This window comes from Cryptomeria japonica, chromosome 10 (genome assembly GCF_030272615.1).
Source record: "Cryptomeria japonica chromosome 10, Sugi_1.0, whole genome shotgun sequence".
Lineage (NCBI taxonomy): Eukaryota > Viridiplantae > Streptophyta > Pinopsida > Cupressales > Cupressaceae > Cryptomeria > Cryptomeria japonica.
The window spans coordinates 103,170,772-103,193,370 of NC_081414.1; the positions used below are offsets into that span (position 1 = coordinate 103,170,772).

General features: G+C 36.4%; 2 protein-coding genes across 2 annotated transcripts in view; one reads left to right on the forward strand and one right to left on the reverse strand.

Moving 5' to 3' along the window:
- LOC131072571 (uncharacterized) overlaps positions 1-1,762 on the reverse strand; it is a 64,204-nt gene extending 62,442 nt beyond the window's left edge. Inside the window, exon 1 of the mRNA XM_058008756.2 lies at positions 1,461-1,762. Coding sequence (XP_057864739.1) covers positions 1,461-1,617 — 157 coding nt within the window. The 5' untranslated portion in view covers positions 1,618-1,762. The remainder of the gene's footprint in view (positions 1-1,460) is intronic.
- LOC131072570 (uncharacterized) lies at positions 851-21,659 on the forward strand. Its single transcript, XM_058008755.2, has 3 exons — positions 851-985; positions 20,993-21,210; positions 21,315-21,659. The coding sequence occupies exons 2-3, from the start codon at positions 21,166-21,168 to the stop codon at positions 21,585-21,587; spliced, it is 318 nt and encodes a 105-aa protein (XP_057864738.1). The 5' UTR covers positions 851-985; positions 20,993-21,165; the 3' UTR covers positions 21,588-21,659.
- Positions 21,660-22,599: the final 940 nt, after the last annotated feature.

Consider the following 22,599-nt stretch of genomic DNA (forward strand, 5'->3'; position numbering starts at 1 on the left):
CAAAGTTAGTCTAAGCTTGTTTTTGTGGATGCTTAACTTCAATCAGAGTAGATATTGTTCGAATTGATGATATTTATCTTGGATATGAAAACTGCAAGCACAAACCTTTGAAGATTGCACCTACTTTGTTGAGTTGTTTAATTTGGCGAACCATTAGTCAACACCGTCTGTTGGATTCCTTAGGAGTAGCATAGAGCTTCTAAACCTTTCCCCTTTTTTAGTTTCTTTTGAACCCCCCCCCCCAAAACCAAAATTGAAAATCAAAAAAAAAAGATAGCATTTATTGTCAAATCCATCTAAGTCCTAACTTGTGAATGATATCAATTGAGCGTAAGTCCCCCTTGTATTTCAGCACACATAACCAGGGAAGCTATCCAACATCAAGCCACTAGTTCGCACATATAAACCCTGGAGTCGCCGTATTGTCTTCACGCAATCTTGGCATATGTAGTGATTTTGTTCAAGAGAGGGTAGAGTGTCCTTGGACATTTTATTCTAATGTTCGGTGAATGATAAAACGTACACCAACAAGTTCTTTAGCATTCCTTTAAACATTGCTCTAATCATAAGTATATGGACCATAGATATCAGTTTATTTTTGTAAACAAAAAGAGGAGAACGTGAAAAAAACCCAAATAAAATCAAAATCGAGGTAGCATTTTCCCCCCTAGATGACCCTGGACGATGCGACTCAAAAAGGGTAAAGTGCAGAGGAAAGTTGACTTAAAAGAGATGAAATTTAAAGCATGCAAACAATGGTATTGTTGAAATAACTTTTCTAACAATCGAGTCAAGGGCACAATAGTTTAAGGATGCGATCCCATTGGAGGGGTTTGGGCTCAAATTTTATTCGAAGACGGTACTATGAAATTGGATAAATGCAGCTATATGAATGAAATGAATCTTTCCTATTAAAAAGAGTTCCCACACATCGGGTAAACTTTAAGCTGGTGCTGAGCAGAGGCGGCGAAAGTTTCCCCACCAGGTAAGAGGCTTCTATTGACAGCTAGCATGACATCTTATTTAAATTTCTCAATTTTGAAAAAATAAAATGAACCATCTATTTGCATAAGATTTCATAATTTTTTATCTAGAATTTGTCACTATCACCCAAAATATCTCAGAAACCCTCTATAATTTTCCTGCAGTGATATGAATACAAAGAGGTGTGCTAACTTATTAGGTAAGGCAACCTTCTTTGCTACTGATATAATGAAGGAATGGAGAGAGAGAGAGAGAGAGAGAGAGAGAGAGAGAGAGAAGAATAATCCCCTCGTAACGAGCATCCACAAAGAATTCAATACAGTGTTTGTTTCTAATCGAGGCAGTAAAAAATAGAAACGAAGGGTTTGTGGATGTATAACAAATGAGTGACAAAACGTGACAATGGGGATTCTGAATTTTTCTTACAAAACATTACCTTTTCACGTCCAATGCATCGCAGAAATAAAATATCTTACCTCTGTTCATGTAGAACCAGGGAACGCTGAAAACAGCAGCAAATATGGCAATCCCGACGGCTACATGTTTTTTGTCGCCACTATACATGTAGTAATGCATACGAGCTTTAAAGCCTTTTCCTTTCAAATCTTCTGCTGCTCCATTTTCAGAACCCATTCTTGGTATTGCGATATGATGAAGAATCTAAAATAAAAGTCCTTATACGTAGAAGCTCAAAACCCCTCAATCTCACCAGCGCTGGTGCTTCCCACCTACTTTCTTTTAAACAATTTTTTCAGAAAGAATTTGGAGATTTAAAACCAAAGTAATAAATCTTGGAAAAACAAATTGAGATTTACGGAAGAAATATCTAATTAGATCTGTAATATTAAAATTAGCATTTTTATGTTAATTTTTTACATTTAGTTTATGTCTTTTGATGTGAGTGTTTTAATGTAATAATATATCAATAAATGATATAAATGTATTCTAAAGTAAAAATTTATGTTTTCAAATGTTATGAATTGTTAAGATGTGAATATTTTAATGAAAAAATGTTAAAAAATTTGAATGTCTGCAATCTAATTGTCTAAGGAGGTTTGAGTCATTTTTTTGGGCCTTCGCATTATTCAATAAATCAAGTACATTTCAAATAAAAAATTGTTATTGTTATGGTGGAAAATGGAATCTTAGTCCAAGAATGAAATTAGGAACCATTTCCAAACACTTCTTACATTAGAGGACAATCAATGGGCCCAACTTTAGTCCCTTAGGAAAGTTGGGCACATGCGGTTAATTGTTTTTTTTTAATTAACTATGATTGGATAATGGTTTGGAAATAAAAATGTAAGAACTAGGAAAAATGATATAAAATTAACGATAATTAGCATAAATAGACAGATATAGAAATGAGAATCGACTAAGATGTACACAATTAGAAATGAGATACAGAGAGGACCCTGTGTCTAAAATCAAAGCTCAAAATGGCTAGTCACTATGGCTATGCACCATAACCCTGACAAGTGTCCAAGTTGAAACAAGTGACAAATTTCGGCTCAGAAACCTTCAAATTGTCTTCCCTCCCAATTTCAAGTCAAACTAGGAGGACATAGGCACTAAGCGTCATAGTCCTAGAGGACATTGGTGCTAAGTGTCATAGTCGTAGAGGACACTAGCGCTAATTGACATAGTCTAGGTGTTTTCTATTGAAATTTGTTTGGTAGCCTCTATCTTAGTATGCTCTATACTCATGTACCCATAAATTGAGTCTTCGGCCTATTCCTAAGCCTGCAAATGCACATAAGAAGAGGAAAAATGTGTTGGGATATGGGCTTACCTAATTCAAACCTTGGGTAGGTATTAAAGTCCACTACAATGATGATTATTAGAAAGAGAGCATACCTCTAGTAGCGCAAAGGCTAAATCTAAAACAAACTATTGAACTAAAGTGCTAAAATGAAATGATTATACCTTTAAATGATGATGCAATGCTCTTTAGATAAGTCCTCCAATAGTTGATGTAATAACATGATAAATCATAACAAAATCCACCGTGAAAACATACCTAAAGATAACTTCTTGTAGCTTAATGCTCCTCGTACTTAAATCTTCTCTTGAGGAAGAATGATTGTTCTTGAATTGTAAAGATGAGATTACGTAAGGATGTAGATTATCAAATGAATTAGAGATGATGTCTTATATGGAGTTCTCAAAGTATTTTTGCATTTTGGCTGACTTGCAATGGTCATATCCCAATTTCAAGGCTAGATCCAATGATATTAAACCCAACATGTTACTCTACTAAAATTTTGGCCAAAAAGCATCAATCAGTGTGGCTGATTGATATTGAATTGATAAAATAGGCCTAGGATTTTAGGGAAGCGAGAAAAAAGGTCCCTAATATTGGATTTGGAATTTAAATTTGGATTGACGATATTTAAGTATGGGCTAGGATAGAACCCAAATAAACTTTGAAATAATATAGGAGAGGACACACTAAAGCAAGGGACCAAAAAGGAGTGCAAAATCGTAAAGGATTACAATTTACGACACTACAATTATGTATTGAGAAGTGCTTTAAAAGTAATAAAATATTGGATGTTTCAATATTTTATGTACTGGTACAGGGATATTTAGTACATGTAATAAGTAGATGTGATGAATGAGTGGTTAATACAAATTGCTTAAAATCCAAATTTATACGTGTACCTTTCGACAAATTAGAAGTTAGAATTTTTTAAGGTTAAAGAAATTTTGTTTGATTTCAAATGTAAAGATGTGAGTTTTTTAAACGAAAAAGGGACCGCATTGAGAAGTTTATGATATGCAGGCCTTTTGTGATGTAGTTGGTTTAGACTAAATATGTCAAGTTCTATTTATATAGTTGGTACATGGAACAATATCACAACTGTTGCACATAATGGATCACTAAGAGGGGGGTGAATCAGTGATTTAAACACTTTTTCTTAAACAGGGATATATTGGTACAATATAAAACAAACAGGGTGCTGACCGGTAGACCAAACAATGCAAACTAAGTGTGTGAAAGGATTTTCTATAACATCGATATAACTCATACACAAGAATGCATCACATAACACCAGATATATGAGGAAAACCCAATGTGGGAAAAACCTTAGTGAGAATAGCTGTTGGAGATCTTCCGCTCCAATCCTGCCTCACAATGTAAATGATTTGATTACAATTTTAGGGCACCTACCCAAGGAGCACCAACTCAAAGGAGCACCAACCCCTGAACAATTTATAGTCTACAACCTAAACGAGCTACAACCCCTGCACTAAGCACCTACTTAGTGAAGACAATATGAAGATTCAAATACAAAAATAAATTCTATGTTGCAAATGAAGTTTTGTAACCCTTCAATACACTGCTCTATCGGTTTCAATCTTACCAGTCTGTGAAAACTCGACACTCACTGCAACACTACCTTTATGTTGCTCCTTACTCTGTTAAAACTTCTCTTCCTATGTCTGTTGGATTCACTTCACACGTGCTCACACTTTGACAGGTTTTGTCTCTGTCCGTATGTTCTAATCGGTTCACACACCTTGTCGGTTTCTCCTTCAACGGACAGTCACTTGAGATTTTCTTGTTTTTCACTTAAAACAATTTTTTCTATCTCTCTTTCATTCACCAGCATAATCACGTATCATTCTGCAACAGTAGTCTCATCGATTTAGACTTGTATATTTAAGAACAAGCTTTCCCACCAAAACAAATTCAAACTTTAGGTGGTTAGGGTTTCTTTCCTTCAACCAAATCTATATCAAATCTGATTCGATCTGCCTTGGATCGGTCACCTGCTTTTGGGGGGATGCATTTGTACACATTTTATTCATCCAATGCATGTTTTCTAAAAATAGCAGACTTCACTCTGCTTTACGACCTTGATCTTTTTCTTCCTCACTTCACCTAGTTGTTTCTAACTGAAGGTTAATCTGCAATCGGATTTCATGCCTTAATCACAATGCCAACAACTGCCTGATCATTCTCTGTCGTCCATTCTTCCTCGAGCCGCATCAGTCAGATATCATCCCATGATTTGTGGTTTTATCATTTAATGACCATCAACTACATGGACAACTATGTCGATGAACATTTCATCGACCTCTACATGTTTTCCAACTCAGCTCCCCATTGCACGCATTGGCATACTTTCAACTCACCGACAAAGAGTTGGTTTAAACCTGAACATCCCTATTCGTACAAACCTTTACTGGTATGCCCACCATACTGGACAACTACTTTTACCGACAGCATATCATACTGACAATTCATCTTGCCTTCTGGTATGTCTTCATGCCATTCATTATGTTTAGCTCATCGGGTGTTGTTGTGATTCATCTAACATTCTGCCTCTTCATCACAAACAGCCAGCCTTCATACCGGTTTATGCCTTTCTGGTTATAGCTCAAGCATGCCAACGCACTCCTTCATCTCACCTCATAACAGTGGTATCATCTGTCAACTCATAACATACTTCTCTTCGTTATGTCGGTTCAATCTTCTTCATACCGGTTGACACACTCTATCGATAACCTGCAATACCGGTTGACATCAATGACAACTCAATGCCAACAATCTCCCCATTTGGCATTGATGTCAACACATGTAGTATCTGTCATACTACATAATCTCTCTCCCCCTTTGTGTGATCCAACTCTCCCCCTTTGGCATTGATGTCAACACATGTAGTATCTGGCATACTACATAATCTCTCTCCCTCTTTGTGTGATCCAACTCTCCCCCTTTGTATAATCCATGGATTCTCACACATGTAGTATGTGGTATGCTACAAGATCTTTCTCCCCCTTTGACAACAATGGCAAAGGGAACCTTAGTCTAACACCAATCATACTAACCATAATCTCTCCCTTGACTTCAACCGGTAGGACACATTCTCCCCATGTGTCCATGCTTCATGATTCAAGAGTCATAAGATAGGAACAGTAGGTGAATCCCCCTGAATCATACATCTCCCTACATATTTAAGTGTTGTCGGATGGTGGGACAACTCCCATATTTTGTCTCAGGTACTCAAATGTGCCCAAAGGAAATGGCTTGGTAAATATGTCAGCAATTTGCTCACCAGTTGGAACATACTCGACTATGACCTCCTTATCTGATACCTTCTCCCTCAAGAAGTGATACTTGATTGCAATGTGTTTAGTTCTTGAGTGCATTACTGGATTCTTGGAGATGTTGATTGCACTTGAGTTATCACACCGGATTGGAATAGGTTCCGGTATCTCCACCTGTATGTCCTTCAGTGTCTGCTTCATCCACAATACCTGTGAACAACATGTAGCAGCTTTTATATACTTTGCCTCCACAATAGATAATGACACTGAATCTTTCTTCTTGATGTGTCATGATACTAACCGGTTTCCTAAGTAGAAGGCACCTCCACTTGTACTCTTCCGGTCATCAATACTTCTTGCCCAATGTGCATCAGTATAAGCCTGCAAAGAGAAGTCTCCTTTCTTTGGATACCATAGACCATAATTGATAGTTCCTTGCAAATACCTAAAGATTCTCCTCACTGCATTTAAGTGAGACTGTTTAGGAGCATCTTGGAATCTTGCAACCATGCAAACTGCTTGTACAATATCTGGTCTAGATGTTGTTAGATATAACAGACTACCGATCATAGACCTATACAATGTCTGCTCTACTTCCAGAGACTCATCTAGTTTGCTCAATTTACAACCGATAATCATGGGAGTACTTACTAGTTGTTGTCCTCCATTTGAAACTTTTTCAACATGTATCTAACATACTTGGTTTGTGAGATGAAAATTCCTTTCTCCTGCTGTGAGATCTGCAAACCAAGAAAACGTGACAACTCACCCAGCATGGACATCTCAAATTATATCTTCATCTGATCTGCAAATTCTTTGCAGATGATGTCCTTGTCTCCACCAAAAATAATGCCATCCACATGTACAACAACTGTAATCATATGATCTCCATTTACCTTGATATATAAGTTGATGTTTGCATTCCCTTTCTGGAATCCTTTCTCTTTCATGTATTTGTCTAACCAGGAATACCATGCTCTGGGGACCTGCTTCAAACCACACAAGGCTTTCTTCAATCAGCATACAACATTCTCATCATCACATAATAGATATCCTCCTGGTTGTTCCATATACACCTCTTCAAGATTACCATTCAAGAATGCAAATTTGACATCCATTTGGTAAACCTTGTAACCTTTATAGGTAGAGAAAGCTAAAAACATTTTTATTGCCTCTAACCTAGCAACCGGTGCAAAGGTCTCTTCGAAGTCAATACCTTCCACTTGAGCATACCCTTTGCAAACTAACCTTGTTTTATGTCGGATTATCTTTCCTTCTTCATTCATCTTGTTCCGATAGACCCATTTGGTACCTATGACATTATTGTCTGTCGATCTAGGAACAAGTTCCCAAGTTTGATTTTTCTCAATTTGTTTCAGCTCTTCATCCATGGCATCTACCCACTTCTCACTTTTGCTAGCTTCATCAAACATTTTGGGCTTAAGTTTTATCTTGAGGCAGAAATGTACCTGCTTATCATTCTAGCTAGTCTCCTTCTGGTCTACACACCTTCATTTTTATCTTCTATGATTTGTTCTTCTAGATGGTTCTTCTGCACATACCAGTTGGAGTTCTTTCTTGGTGCTTCTTCTACTGGTCCATTATTAGATTGATCTTCATGCTCAACATCAGAATCATCAATATAGGGTGTAGATGCAGATTCTCTCTTATGTAGCTCTTCATCTATTCTCACATTTATACTATCAACCATTTTTCTCAATTTCTTGTTGTAGCATTTGTAGGCTTTGTTATTGGTTGAGTAACCCAAGAATATTCCTTCATCACTCTGGGAATCAAAACTTCCTAATCCATCAACATCTCTTTTGATGAAACACTTACTTCCAAACACTCTAAAATGCTTGAGTGATGGTTTCCGGTCATACCATAACTCATAAGGAGTCATTCTATTGTTCACTCTTAGTTGTACCCGGTTTAATATGTAGACAACAGTATGAACTGCTTCCTTACAGTATGTATCTGATATGCTGGCCTCATTCAACACTGTTCTAGCCATCTCCTTCACTGTCCTATTCTTCCTTTCTACCACACCATTCTGCTATGGTGTTCTTTTTGTTGAATATTGTCTCTGGATTCCATGTTTCTCACAGTAATCAATAAACTCATTTGAAGAGTATTCTCCACCTAGGTCTAATCTTAAGCACTTTAATCGGTGTCCACTATCATTTTCAACCATCCTTCTGAAAATCTTGAATCTTTCAAATGTCTGTGATTTTTCATGCAAAAATGTCACCCAAGTCATCCTTGAGTAGTCATCAATGAATAGCATGAAGTATCTCTCACTGGACAGAGACCTTGTCCTTGTTGGTCCGCACAAATCTGTATGTACTAACTCTATAGGTCTTGAGGTATTATATTCTTTTGTCTTCCAACTTACTTTGATTTGCTTGCCTCTAATGCATTCATCACAAAAAGTACTTGTTGGTTTAGTTATTTGTGGAATATTTCTCACATATCGGTTTTTACTTATCTTCACCAGATTATCAAAATTCACATGCCTGATCTTCGATGCCACAACCAACTTTCATCAACCTATCCCATCATGCATTGGGACTCATAGCATTCTTTCAGATTGTAGACATTACCACCTGTCCTTTTTCCTTCTGCTACAACCTGACCGGTACTCTGCTTGCTTATCTGACAATAGATAGAGTCAAACGTGAACTTGTACCCTTTGTCACACATCTGACTTACACTTAGCAGATTATGCTTTAGTCCTTCCACGTAGTACACATCGTGAGCCTTGATCTTTCCATCAATGTTCAATGTACCATGACCCTTAATCTTGATAGAGGAGTTGTCACCAAACTGAATAGAACCACCATTCAAATCATCAAGCTTGATAAAAAAATTCTTGTCTCTAGTCATGTGATTTGAGCAGCCACTATCTACTACACATAGATTCCTCCTTTCAGCATGTAGGGCAGTTTACACAATCAAGCTTGACTCTGTCTTGTTCTTCCCCTTCTCTATCCAAACATGTTTCTCTTATTTCTTCTCCTCTTCCATCATCTTGTTTTCTAGTTTAGTCTCTATCTTCTGATCCACTACTGTTTTCTTTTGCTCGTCAGTTCCTAGCTTACAGTGCCTTGCTATGTGACCAAAATTTTGACACTTGTAACATTTTACATTAGCATTGAAAGATGCATCCAAAGCATTCTTTTAGGACATCTGCACATTTCTCCTACACTCATAACTCTTATGACCAAACTCATTGAAATTATAACATGTGATATTTGTACTTTGTAATGCAGCAAATGAGTTTCTACTCTCAAAATTGGGGTTTACATTCATTTTTCTACAATCTTCCATTCTATGACCAAACTTATTACACCGGTGACAATAACCATGAAAGTTTGGAACATATCGGTTAAATTGCCTTGGTCCTGCAAATGACTCCCTCGCCAGGGGTCTTCCTTTCATGTTGTTAACTTTGGTGAATCCTTCATGATCAATTCTTGCATTTCTCCTTGGATTTGCATGTCGATGCATTGAGTATGGCCTCCAGTTCATTGATTGTGTATACCGGTTTGTATGGCGGTTTCGAATAGCATCTGCATATGTCTTCTTACTGGTATCCTTGCTTACCATGAATCTCTTCTTCTCTTCACCTTCATTTGAAGAAGTAAATTGTATCTCCTTACCGGATGTGTCTTTGTTGTTTGAACTTTGACCCTCTTCAAAACCTAAGCCACTGGTATCTTTAGATTGCTTCTATTTGCTCAACATCTTGTCTAAATATTTGGTGTTGTCTTCATATTTGCTTCTCACTTTCATTTCTTTCTTACTTTTCTCTAATTCCTTCCGGAGCTTGACAATTTCTTCTTCCAGGTTCTGATGCTCCTTCTCCTTTTTACTCAAGTCGGTACTAGTAACTTCACAGATCCTCTTGGCTTCTTCCAATTGAAGTTTTAGATCTGCAATTGTTTTCTTGGATTCTTCAAGAGATTCTTCCAACATCTCTTGTTCTTCAACTGCAGCCTTTTTCACCTTCTTCAGATCTCTTCTTGTTTTCTTCAGCTCTGCTTCAAGATCTACTTCTCCTTCTTGCTCTTCCTCTTCTCCTTCTTAAGGTACCGGAACCTCTTGGGCCATGAAAAGGTTGGGTCTGACTTCATCTTCACTACAACAGTCATCTGAGGCACTTTCCTCATCTGTGGTATCATTTTCATGCGTGTAAAGACTGCTTTGCTTCCGGTAGCCTCTTCTACCATGCCAGTAGACATTATTTTTCGTGTCCTTTTCGTAAGATATGCTACCACTTGATTGATCATCTTCATCCTTATCACCATAGGGACATTTGGCAGCAAAATGTCCAATCTTTCCATAGTTGAAACATTTCAAAGGCAGCTTGCCTTTGTATTTGCCTGAACCTTTCTTGAGTCTTCTGACAAAGTTTGCCATGATGTCATCAAAGTCTTCACCGGTTCCATCATGAGCAGACTCTTCTTTTCCTTTCCTTGATGTTTTGAATACAACTTCTTTCTTCACGGCCTTAGTACCGACAGTCCTCATCTCATAAGCAGTTAGGGAACCACACAACTCATCCATTGTAAATACTTTTAGATCTTTTGATTCTTCTATTGCTGAAACATTTGTATCATACTTAGATGTGAGAGATCTAAGTGCTTTCTTCACTACCACCTCATCTTTTATTTCTTCTCCAAGCCCTCTAATGGTGTTTTTTTTTTTCATCAATCTTTTCTTCATCTCTCATCTTCAAACCCTCAAGTTGTGCTCCCAATGTCTATAACTTGGCTTCCTTGACTTTAGAATCACCTTCAAATATCTTATGCAACTTATCCCAAGTTTCTTTGGCAGATGAGCAGTGCATGACCTTAACAAACTTATTATAAGATAGCCCATTAAGAATGGCATTTTTAGTTTTAGCATTGTTCTCATATTCCTTCTTGGCATCTAGATCAGTAGGGGGATTTTTAGGGACTGTATACCCATTCACAATCGACATCCATACATCACAACCTAGAGAGGACAAATAGGTTTCCATTCTTCTACTAAAAAAGGCATAGTTGACACCATCAAACATAGGGGATTTAGAGGAGGCGGATTCATTTCTTGCCATTGTGAACACTTGACAGGATCTACCCAAGCTAGAGAATGCTTTGACAGAATAGGGAACCTGGCTTTGATAACAATTGTTGGACACAATGGATCACTGAGAGGGGGGTGAATCAGTGATTTAAACACTTTTTCTTAAACAGGGATATACCGGTACAATATAAAACAAACAGGGTGTTGATCGCTAGACCAAATAATACAAACTAAGTGTGTGAAAGGATTTGCTATAACATCAATATAACTCATACACAAGAATGCCTCGCATAAAACTAGATATACGAGGAAAACCCAATGTGGGAAAAACCTCGGTGAGAATAGTTGTTGGAGATCTTCTGCTCCAATCCAGCCTCACAATGTAAATGATCTGATTACAATTTTAGGGCACCTACCCAAGGAGCACCAACCCCTGATTTATGAGCAGTGACTCAAGGGAGCACCAACCACTGAACAATTTATAGGCTACAACCTAAAGGAGCTACAACCCCTGCACCAAGCACCTACTTAATGAAGACAATATGAAGATTCAAATACAAAAATAAATTCCCTGTTGCAAATAAAGTTTTGCAACCCTTCAATACACTTCTCTACCGGTTTCAATCTTACCGGTCTGTGAAAACTGGACACTCACTACAACACTACCTTTATGCTGCTCCTTACTCTGTTAAAACTTCTCTTCCTCTGTCTGTTGGATTCACTTAAGACTTGCTCACACTTTGACAGGTTTTGTCTTTGTCGGTTCACACACCTTGTCGGTTTCTCCTTCAACACACAGTCACTTGATATTTTCTTGTTTTCCACTTAAACAATCTTTTCTATCTCTCTTTCATTCACCAGCATAATCACATATTATTCCACAGTAGGAGCCTCATCGATTTAGACTTGTATATTTCAGAACAAGCTTTCCCACCCAAAAAAAATTCAAACTTTAGGCAGTTAGAGTTTCTTTCCTTCAACCAAATCTGTATTAAATCTGATTTGATCTGCCTTGGATCGATCACCTGCTTTTGGGGAGATACATTTGTACATGTTTTTATTCATCCAATGCATGTTTTCTAAAAATAGCAGACTTCACTCTGCTTTACGCCCTTGATATTTTTCGTCCTCACTTCACCCAACTGTTTATAACTGAAGGTCAATCTGCAATCAGATTTTGTGCCTCAACCACAATGCCAACAACTACCTGATCATTCTCTGTCGTCCATTCTTCCTCGAGCCGCACCAGTCAGATATCATCTCGTGATTTGTGGTTTTATCATTTAATGACCACCAACTGCACAGACAACTATGTCGATGAACATTTCATTGGCCTCTACATGTTTTCCAACTCAACTCCCCATCACACATCGACATACTTTCAACTCACCGACAAAGAGTCAGTTTAAACCTAAACATCCCTACCGGTACAAACCCTTCTACTGGTACAAACCTTTACTGATATGCCCACCATACTGGACAACTACTTTTACCGACAACACATCATACTAACAGTTCATCTTGCCTTCTGATATGTCTTCATGTCATTCGTTTTGTTCAGCTCACTGGTTGTTGTTGTGATTCATCTAACATTTTGCCTCTTCGTCACAAACAAACAACTAGCCTTCATACCGGTTTATGCCTTTTCGGTTATAGCTCAAGCATGCCAACACACTATTGTATCTCACCTCATAACGGTGGTATCATCTGTCAACTCATAACATACTTCTCTTCGTTATGTCGGTTCAATCTTTTTCATACCGGTTGACACTCTCTACGGGTAACCTACAATACCAGCTGACATCAATGACAACTCAATGCCAACAACAATGTCACAATTTTAAGGTAGGGTCGCATTGAGAAGTTTGAGATATAAAGGCCTCTCATAATGAACTTGGTTCAAACTAAATGCATGGGATATGGCTTTGCCAAAATGGAGACCAAACACAATGACAGTGTGCATGTGTTGTAATATTTTGAGCTCGCACTATGTAGTGGGCCAAACGTTTCTGGCAACATGATCTTGTACTACAAGTCCAAGTGAAGTGCACTATCTACCTATTTGTAAATTGTCTATTGGTAGGATAGGTAGACAAGTGGCAAGATAGTTCAACAACATCAACATGACAATGAACAAACATGTGGAATCTATGGGCCCAAACAAGGCTATAAAATGACAATTTGAGTTATGTCATGTTTTATTCATAGAGTTGGTACGAGGAACAATATCACAACATTGTAATTTTAAGGTGGGACTTAGTTAAGAATTTTGTGATAAAAAGGCATTTAACAATGCAATGGTAAGTTAATAAGTGGCGAAAGTTTAGATTGAATGCATTGGCTATAACATTAGGCTTGGCAAAAATTAAGACCAAAGGCAATGACAATTTACACGACGCGATATCATGAGCTCGTACTATCTAGTGGGTTCCCAGTTTCTCACACAGTAAGATTGCACTCAAGTGCAAGTGATTGGCACTATCTACTTGTATTACTAATCAATTGGTTTTGGACCAATCATGGAATTTAACTTCTTTAATTTTTATTTTTTATAATAAATAAATTTTATAAACATGTGAAATTTTGGAGGACTAGGTTTAAGGATAATTATCCTCCTCGACAAAGCCCTCTTGTTTGAAATGGGATGGAATATTTCTCTTCATAAAATTGATTGGAGTTATATTACGAGTGCTAAGTATCTTGACTCAAGTTTTATAAAGCTCTCTCCACCTTCGAATATCCAAGGGGCTCTAGAATTTGCAATAATAGCTTATAGTAGAGGTTTAATCTCAATGGGTCTAAAATGGCAAATCATAAATGGACTTCTCATTCACTTCTAGGAGGACAAATGGTTTGGGGATAAGCCCCTTGCTATACACCCCAACTTCAAAGATATTAGGGAAAGGGCTCAAACCTTCTTTGGATCCTTGGTTACAGACTACATATTACCTCACAAATCATGGAGAGACATAACTCAATGCTATCAAAATCATCCACACTTATTACAAAAGGCTTCCTTGTTGCAACAACTTGTGGAACAAATTATAATTCCACTATTCCCAAGGGATGACATGTTTGTTTGGACCAAAAACCCAAAAGGCAACTTCTTAGTCAAATTGGCTTACAATCTGGTGTTAAAGGACGATACTTCTGTGGGACTTTGGCAAAAAGTTTGGGACCCCCAACTCCTCCCCAAAATCAACTTCTTTTGGTGGATGATGATGCATAATAAAATCCTAACTTGAGATAACCTCATTAAACGTGGATTTCAACTACCCAATAGATGTATCCTTTACAAGCAAAAGGAAGAATCCATCCCCAACACATTGTTACACTATCAAATTGCCCATAACTTATCGAGTTAAGTTTTGTACAAGCTAGAAATGTATTGCTCTATGAATAAAGCTCTCCCAATCTTCACCCTTGATTGGGCAAGCCCTTCTTAGCAGCCATTAGTTGTAGAGCTCTGGAAGCAAATTCTGCCACACCTATGCTGGAGTATCTAGAAGGAAAGGAATAATAGGATCTTCAAGGAAGAGGAGAAACCTATGGAGGAGGTATTTCTTTTCTTTACCAAACTCTTGATGGATAATTTATCAGTTTCCAGATGGGCTTGCCTTTCCTGACTCCCCTCACATTTTGATGATAAAAAGACTAAGAACTTGAACATGCTCAACTCCTACGCCAAATTTGACAACTCAAAAAGTATGAAAAGGATAAATACTAGATGGCACAAACTCAACTTTGATGGGACAAGTAGGCAGGAATTGGGTGTTGTTGGAGTCATACAATCCAATACTAGTGCCTTTGTGGCAGCTTAAATAGGTAGCCTTGATGGAGGCTGAGGGTATGGCCCTACTCTAGGGATTAAATATTTCTCTACCAATTGGAGTTTAGATCCTTGAAATTAGAGGGAACTCCAAGCTAATTTTGAATACTATAAAAGGCCTCAACATGGTTGGATGGGCTATTGAAGGGATAAATATTGATATTTGCAGACTTCTCCTAGGGCTCGACACTTTTGAATAAAGGTACACGTACAAGGAAAGAAATAAAGTGGTAGACACCATGACCACTCTTGGTCTATGACTTAGAAAAGTTAGATGCAAGAGAAAGAGGGATTGCCTACCCATTAATGTCTAAAGACTCTTCTCAAAGGAGAGAAGATTCAATCCACACATAGGATGATGAAAAAATGGTGGGCTTGGCTTCTTGGAACCCTTCTCTACTCAATACTTTTGGAATAAAGGTTGGGAGGCCATGGAAGCAATTTTAAATTTTTTTTGGCAAGAGATGGATTTGAATTCCCTGAAGAATAGACATGATAGCAAGATTCCCTGTTATGTCGTTAGGGCGTGAAGGTCATCGAGATGACATGGATACCTTACTCATTATATAATAGGACCAGGCATAGAGGAAAATGTGGGGCCCCATTATAGCTGGACAAATCCATGGGTTGGGATGATGAGGTGACCTATCCATGTGATGAGGAGGTATGATAGAAGTTGGTCTTCTTTTGATGTTGGTGGGCTTTTGTTCTCAATGTGCTTCCCAAATCAATCCCTAGGTACAAATGGGATTCTTCTAAACCTTTCTCCTATCTCCTCCTCTCTATTCAACACTGCTTGCACCCTATTGTATTGTACATCACTCCTCCTTACCTTCCATGCTAAGGCATTCAAATCTAAAATGAGGTCCTCTTGGGTGTCACCAAAAAATGAACAAGTTTGGTTGTCCAACTGGCTGAATCTCCTCTCTTCCAGGAATGGGCAACTGTTGGAGAACCATGGTTTACCTAATCTTATTTGCACCTTTAAGGATTTCAATCATATTAATGTGTTGATTGAGCATCTGGACGGGTCTGCAAAGTCTGATGACTGTCCCTCACCTTTCTAGAATGAAAATATCCAAATTAGATGCAAAGAACGTTGGTTTACTCAAGGCAACTTCTAGGTTCAAATGGTCATTTTGATCAAATGACTTAATGCAATGCTATGGAGCTTGTAGTAGGGTGTCTCAGGTCTTAACTGATTAGTTTTGATGATTTGAAACAATCATTTACTTCTCCTTCCTTACCGATTTCATGAAAATGTCAAATTGACCCCAAAAAGGCTACTAGAATTAGCCCTAGTTTTTAGTGAAAATTGTTCACCCTGCTCAATCTGCTAAACTTCATGGAAAACCCTTGGAGAGGTGGTCTATTGATGATTAAGATTCAAGGATTTTTGCTATGGCAAGTACTGTACCGACTGTTTGAGGACTGTCCCACAAAATAGGCATTTTTCAAGGGTTTTTGAAGGTTTTAGTGAGGGTTTGCAATTTAAAGACCTTCTCCATGATGTTAGATCCAACTTAAATGTTCAAACCTTGCTATGAAATCTACCAAACCTTCCCAAGGATTCAAACCTTATCTTAGAATGTTGTCATTATATCAAACAAATGCCATGTGACTGCTTTTACACAGGAAAAACAGTCTAGAGGACTGAGACAACAATGTTTTAATGTTTTGCATGCATTTTCAACATTTGTAGACCAAATACAATGAAAGTCTATCAATTATAGATGTCACAACGACTTGACATAAGTTGGAACACCCTGCAAAGCAAATAGGAAAGGATTTTTGATGACTGTTGCTCATACACCCGCCATCACTGCATTTTGACAGTCTTAAAACTGATTACAACTTTCTTTCTTGTTTAATTAACTTCTTCACTCTGTCCCTGGCCTGCAAAAAGGTGTTAATGGCAAGGTAAAACAGTACATATAGCCCCTTCAAGATCTTGTAAGTTTGAACACTTAAAAGATGCCACAAAACATGACAACAATATAAAAATATGATAGAGAATATACTTTTCTAGGATCCTTATTTAGGTCCTTTACAATGAAATTGTGCATCTTGTCTTCTTAGCATTGAAAACACTAGTAAATACATTCCCATGATGCATAAAAAAGGAATCCATCATTTCATACTGTCCTTTAGGAAGGTTGGCAATGAGGTTTTAACAGTGAAACAGTGACACACTGTCTTACAGCCTGTTTACACCTTTTCTTCTTGCATCCAACCAAGTCATGAGAGAGACAAGGATGGTAAAAGGCAATGATAACTCTTGCCAACTTAACTCTTCTTCAACATTTCAAAAGTACAGTGCTATGAACAACAAAGTACCATTCCAACAAATTTAAGAATACCCAAGCCAAGTTGTACACTTCACATACTTGCCATGGGCTTACAAACACTTGTGCATTGCTAGAAAATGAAAATAGATGTATGATACAGTATGTACAAAGGGTCCAACAGATTTCCTCAAAGCCATGGATGAATAAACTTTGAAGAAATTAGTTGGACCATGAATGATCTTCCATTGGAACCACAAAACAATGCCTTTCTCAAGAGCACTCCAAACAAAACTTGTTCCAAATCACTACTCAAACATCAAATGAGATCACACAAATAAAAAACAGGAGTAGTACGGACTCATGAAGCCATGGTACGGACTGTACTCTCAAAAGTGCAGGAAACTAGTTAAAACTCATAAAAACAAGAGCAAAACAAGTATTTCTTTTACTTTTCCAACATGAACTGCACATACAATGATGGGAACATGGTTTTTATACATGTGCCAACTTATTGAAGCCTTTGTATGGACAGGTACAGGCTGGAACTAACCAAAACCACCAAAAGTCATTTTTTTGCACTTTTTGACAGCTTTTTGACAACTTTTGACAACTTTTGTTGCTCAAAAAGTTGCATTTTGACTCCCGGTGACTTGGCACTCAAACCAATGACTCAACATCATTAGAAACACTAAATAAACATGCTCCAATGCCTTTCAAGGCTTTACAACATCAAAAATTCAAAAATGCTCATTTGGACCCAAAATTGACAGTTTTTGGTCCACTGAGCAAAAAAACAAAAATCTTAGAAACTCTTAAACAACAATGAGTTCCAAGCCTTATTACACCACAAAAAAAACCTATTAAACCTACTAGAAGCATAAAATAAACACACATGCTTAATTTGCAATAAAATGCTATACTTGCTAGGATTTGAGCATTCAGGTGCTCAGGTGCTCCTGCACCACCATGCATGGTATGCCTATAGTGCCAATTTTGAGGGCCATTTCATGATGATGAGATGTGATCACTTATTGCATAGCCTCGCCAAGAATAATATTTTTTTAATGAGTTTTTTATGCGGTGTAATTTTTTATGCATGAGAAACCCTATGTAATCTTTCATTGGGTACAATAGGTGAGGGTTGGCATGCTCAACATTTAATGTGGATGCCAAATAATTATTACCTCCATGTTGGCATATGTTTAACCATGATGATTAAAGTCAAATCCTTAAGGCTTTTTCTATCAACTATTTTTAGATAGACAGTGAAAGGTATAGTGGTTTTGAACATGGGTGGGGAGAGGGTGAGAATTGAACCTAGCATTCATATTGAATTCAAAGGGAATGACATAGTGTGGCATATTTTAAATGAGGGACAGGTGGCACAGTTTATTGAATGTATAAATGGGTATGACGAGAATAGGTGTATTTCCAATTCACAAAGTCATGGGATAATAAGAGAGTCAAGGTGGGGATTGGCTCAATTGAGATTAGCGAGGTCATAGCAAAAGCAATGGGCCTCTCCACCAAAGAGAAAAAATAGAAAAATAGAGTTGGGTGCCGTATAATGAAAGTTTGTCCCAATTCTTCTGGGAGAATGAAGAGCCTATAAAGCTTCATGGAAGATTTTCTAGAGCAGACCCGTCAGACCCATGGAACCAAGTTTGCCTTATGATGATGAAATTATTCACTTTAGAGGACAGGTTCAAAGTTTACTACTATTATCACCTACCCTTGCTTAACCATTTTTGAAATCACGATTTGCTTTCCTTTCTATTTTTTTTTTAATTCTTTTAAAAAATCAATTAATGATGTTGTTGAGATGGCCAAAATACAAGGTTGGAAGCCCATCCCTCTCCTTCAAGGCCTTATCTTTTGCCTCTATAATTTCCACCCATCCCTATGCCCTCCCAAGCAACTGGTGGTTACAGAAGCCCCTTGCTCTAATTCGCCCCTAGTTGCTACTATCCTTGATTCCCCTTTCTCTAGTAAAAAGAAATACCCACAAATCCCATTGCCACCAAAACCCAATCTTGTCTCAGTTCCCCTACTACCCGAAACCATGACATGGTGATTGAAGGCCTTTGCGTTCTCAAACAATTTGTTACAACCTCTGTTGTGGACAATAAAAGGAAACCTTAGAAACCTTCCCCATTGGCAAAAAACCCAAGATAACCATTTAAGAGTTTGTTAATGATGCAGAGGTGGAGATGTGTGAAGATGATAGCAAAAGTAATCATGTACACTCTAACAAACTAGCTAGGCATATGGTTGAAAAAACAAAAGGAAAAAAATTGGTAAACTATGAAGAGGAATCAGAGGAGGAGGATGTTGTCGATAATAGTGATGTTGTTGAGGATGATGTTGTGGATGACATTAGGAAGGATGAGAGTTCGACCAAGTCCACCAATGATAATTCAGGGTACATTGATAGTGGTAAAACTAAACCTATGGACTTGACTCAAGAGACCATGTCGGGGGAAGAGGACACTCACCAAGGGAGGAGCATGCACACTTGTGCTAACTATAGGATTGTCGCGACAGACTTGGAGGCCCTGAAGAAGAAAGTGTTGGAGATGGAGTAGAAGATGGTTAGTATCTCTAGGTTCAACCTACGTGTGATGCACAAAACAACCACCTCCCTATGCCTAATACAAAAGAAAGTGTTGGGGAAGGATGTTAAAAAGGAGGGAAACTACAAGGAGCTCTTTAAGTTCCTCATCGAAGACTAGAGAAATGTGCTCAAGTAGCCACCAGTTGGCTAATTTTAGTTTTTTAGGTCTTCTGTTATATTCTGCTAACATCATATTTATTTTACTAAGAATTTTAAGTTGTTTTTTTATATGATGTAAGTGTGTTGTAAGTGTGATGTTATTTGTTATTGATGCCTATGGGCTATTAGTGTAAAGGGCTAGAAGCCTTGTTTTGTTTCTTCTAATATCAAAAACATGTGAAATTTTTAGCTTTATAATTTATAAAAATTATTAAAGCACCAATTACAAAAGAATAAATGTCTATTTTAAATATTTTTTCAGCTTTATATCTAAAAATATAGTTTAAAAAAATCAAATAGCTATTTTATAGAGATTTATATTTACACTATTAAAATGATACCAAAATAAAACTTAAATTAAATAAGATATTTGAATTAAGATGGTAGAGATGATCATTTTGTATTTTAAAAGGATATGATTTTGCAAAATTGGAATAAGAATTTAATTAATAATTAAAAAGAAAAAAATTGTATTATTTCATTAGAAGCATTAAACAATGTTTCTCTTAGTAAACATTTAATATTTTGTAAGTTAGAAGTAGGTGTTTATTTTTTACTTGGTTTTATGACCTTCACTTGTTTTTAAATGAATGGTAATTTTTATGTTGTAAGATGAAATATGTAATGCATTTGACGTGGTTATTATTATGAAGAATGAAGAAATGTATCTACATGGTAATAATGAGCTCTTGATGTAACTATTAGGAATGATTGCAAATGTATAGGTAGTTGTGGTGGATTTTAGAAAGTGATGTGGTTACATTTGTTTTATATGTGTTGACATCATTGGGCATAAATGATATTATGTGATGTGATCTAAATCGATTCACAAATTTGGGAGATTAGAAGTGATTTGATGGTTTTAGTTTTTTTTATAGAGTTATGGGAATGTGGGGTTGTCCACTAATTATGTATATGTTTAGTTAATCACATAAACATGTTTTATATTTCACCTTTCAGATTATAATTAGGTTTTTGTGGAATTTTCAGGGGAGCTAATTTGTTTTCACGTATTAAGAAGACTTGGTTTGAAAGATGTTATTCGTTTTTCTTTGGCTTGTCGAGAATGGTCTGCAATAGTCAAATCATTGAGAACAATCAATTGTTCTGGCTTTGATTTAGTGCATATCAATGACATTAAGCTTTTACAAAGTTTTCCTGAAATGGAAGAGTTGTGCATGGACTATCTATTAGCACCACTTGCAAAGGTTAGTTCTTTCTTCACTTTGCTATGCAGCTTTTTTCTTGAATTAGAGTGCTTGAATTATTTGTCGTAGTTGGTTTGTTATTTTTAAGTGTTTTGGTGAAACAGGATGAGGAATTGGCAGAGTTGAGTGTGTCACTTGAAAAGTTGGAGACAGTAATATTGAAAATTGATGCACGTCAGGAAGATCTTAAAACTTATGCAACATTGTTGGATTGCATTCTGAGAGGCGCTCCTTTGTTGAAAACAATCGAAGTATTAATGTATTACGACTTTGATGATTCCGAAAGAAAAAATGATCTTGGATTTGCAAATGGTTTTATACAGCTTCAAAGGTTATTTCCACAAGTTAAAATGTCAAGTGAGAGTATTGATTTCTAGGAAACGGGATTTCAATTTTGGATAGTGATTTTAATTTGTGTACTCGTTGATGAGTTAAATGTTAGAATTTGACATCGTTAAACAAATATTTTATATGGAGAACAAGTACTTTATTGTTTAAAATTATTGTTTTAAGTAAGTATAATAAAGACCTAAAACAAAGTTTTTTAGTATTATCTTTAATCTTAACAAAGTGAGTGAAATATGTAATGTAGAGTATATTAATATGTTTGGATAGCTCGAGTTATGATTTTCAATTACTTATATGATCTAAATTTGAGTATTTTGATGATAATTTATTATTTCAATAATAGTGTTATATTTTTGTGAAGTTGTAAAATATAAAGATGTAGTTAGTATAATAATTATTTTACATAGAAAATTTAAGTATTGAATTTAGTATTATTGAATAAAGAATTTTCAAATTTTTTATGGTTTAGAACTTATGAGAATATGAATTGTTTAACTATTTTGTCAAATTATTTATTTCTTGTATGTTTGATAAATGATATTTATTTGTAAGATGTCATGAAGTTCAAATTGTAAAGTTATTTGGTATTATATTTGAAATTACTTTTGTAATACAAATTTGCATGAAATGCATTTGTTTTTACTAAATTTATAGAACTTTGCACTATTGAATAGAGATTTTTGAATTTATTTTTTTAATGTGGAATTTATGAGAATATGAAATTGTATAAGTACATCAACAAATATGAGAAAGAATGTATTTGCCAAAAAAAAATCGATTGTTTTGTCAAATTATTTATTTCTTGTGTGTTTGTTAAATTATTTATTTCAAGTCAGCTAAATGTTTTTTCTTATAGTTAAACTCGATATGAGTAGGTTTTGATGCATTACTTATTTGAAACAATAGATGTTATGAATGTCCTATTGCAAGTCTTCTCTAACTTGAAAAGAAGAAAGAAACGTAACATAAAAATTGGAAGAAATTTGCAAAATAATTATGGAATTTGATGCCTTGTGTAGAAATAAAGGAGCAATCGACTAA

What these genes read in the sequence shown, in the direction of transcription:
- LOC131072570 (XM_058008755.2), top strand. Translation starts at nt 21,166, where the DNA reads ATGGAAGAGTTGTGCATGGACTATCTATTAGCACCACTTGCAAAG. An exon ending in TATTAGCACCACTTGCAAAG is followed by an intron (nt 21,211 to 21,314) that starts GTTAGTTCTTTC and finishes TTGGTGAAACAG; the next exon opens with GATGAGGAATTGGCAGAGTT.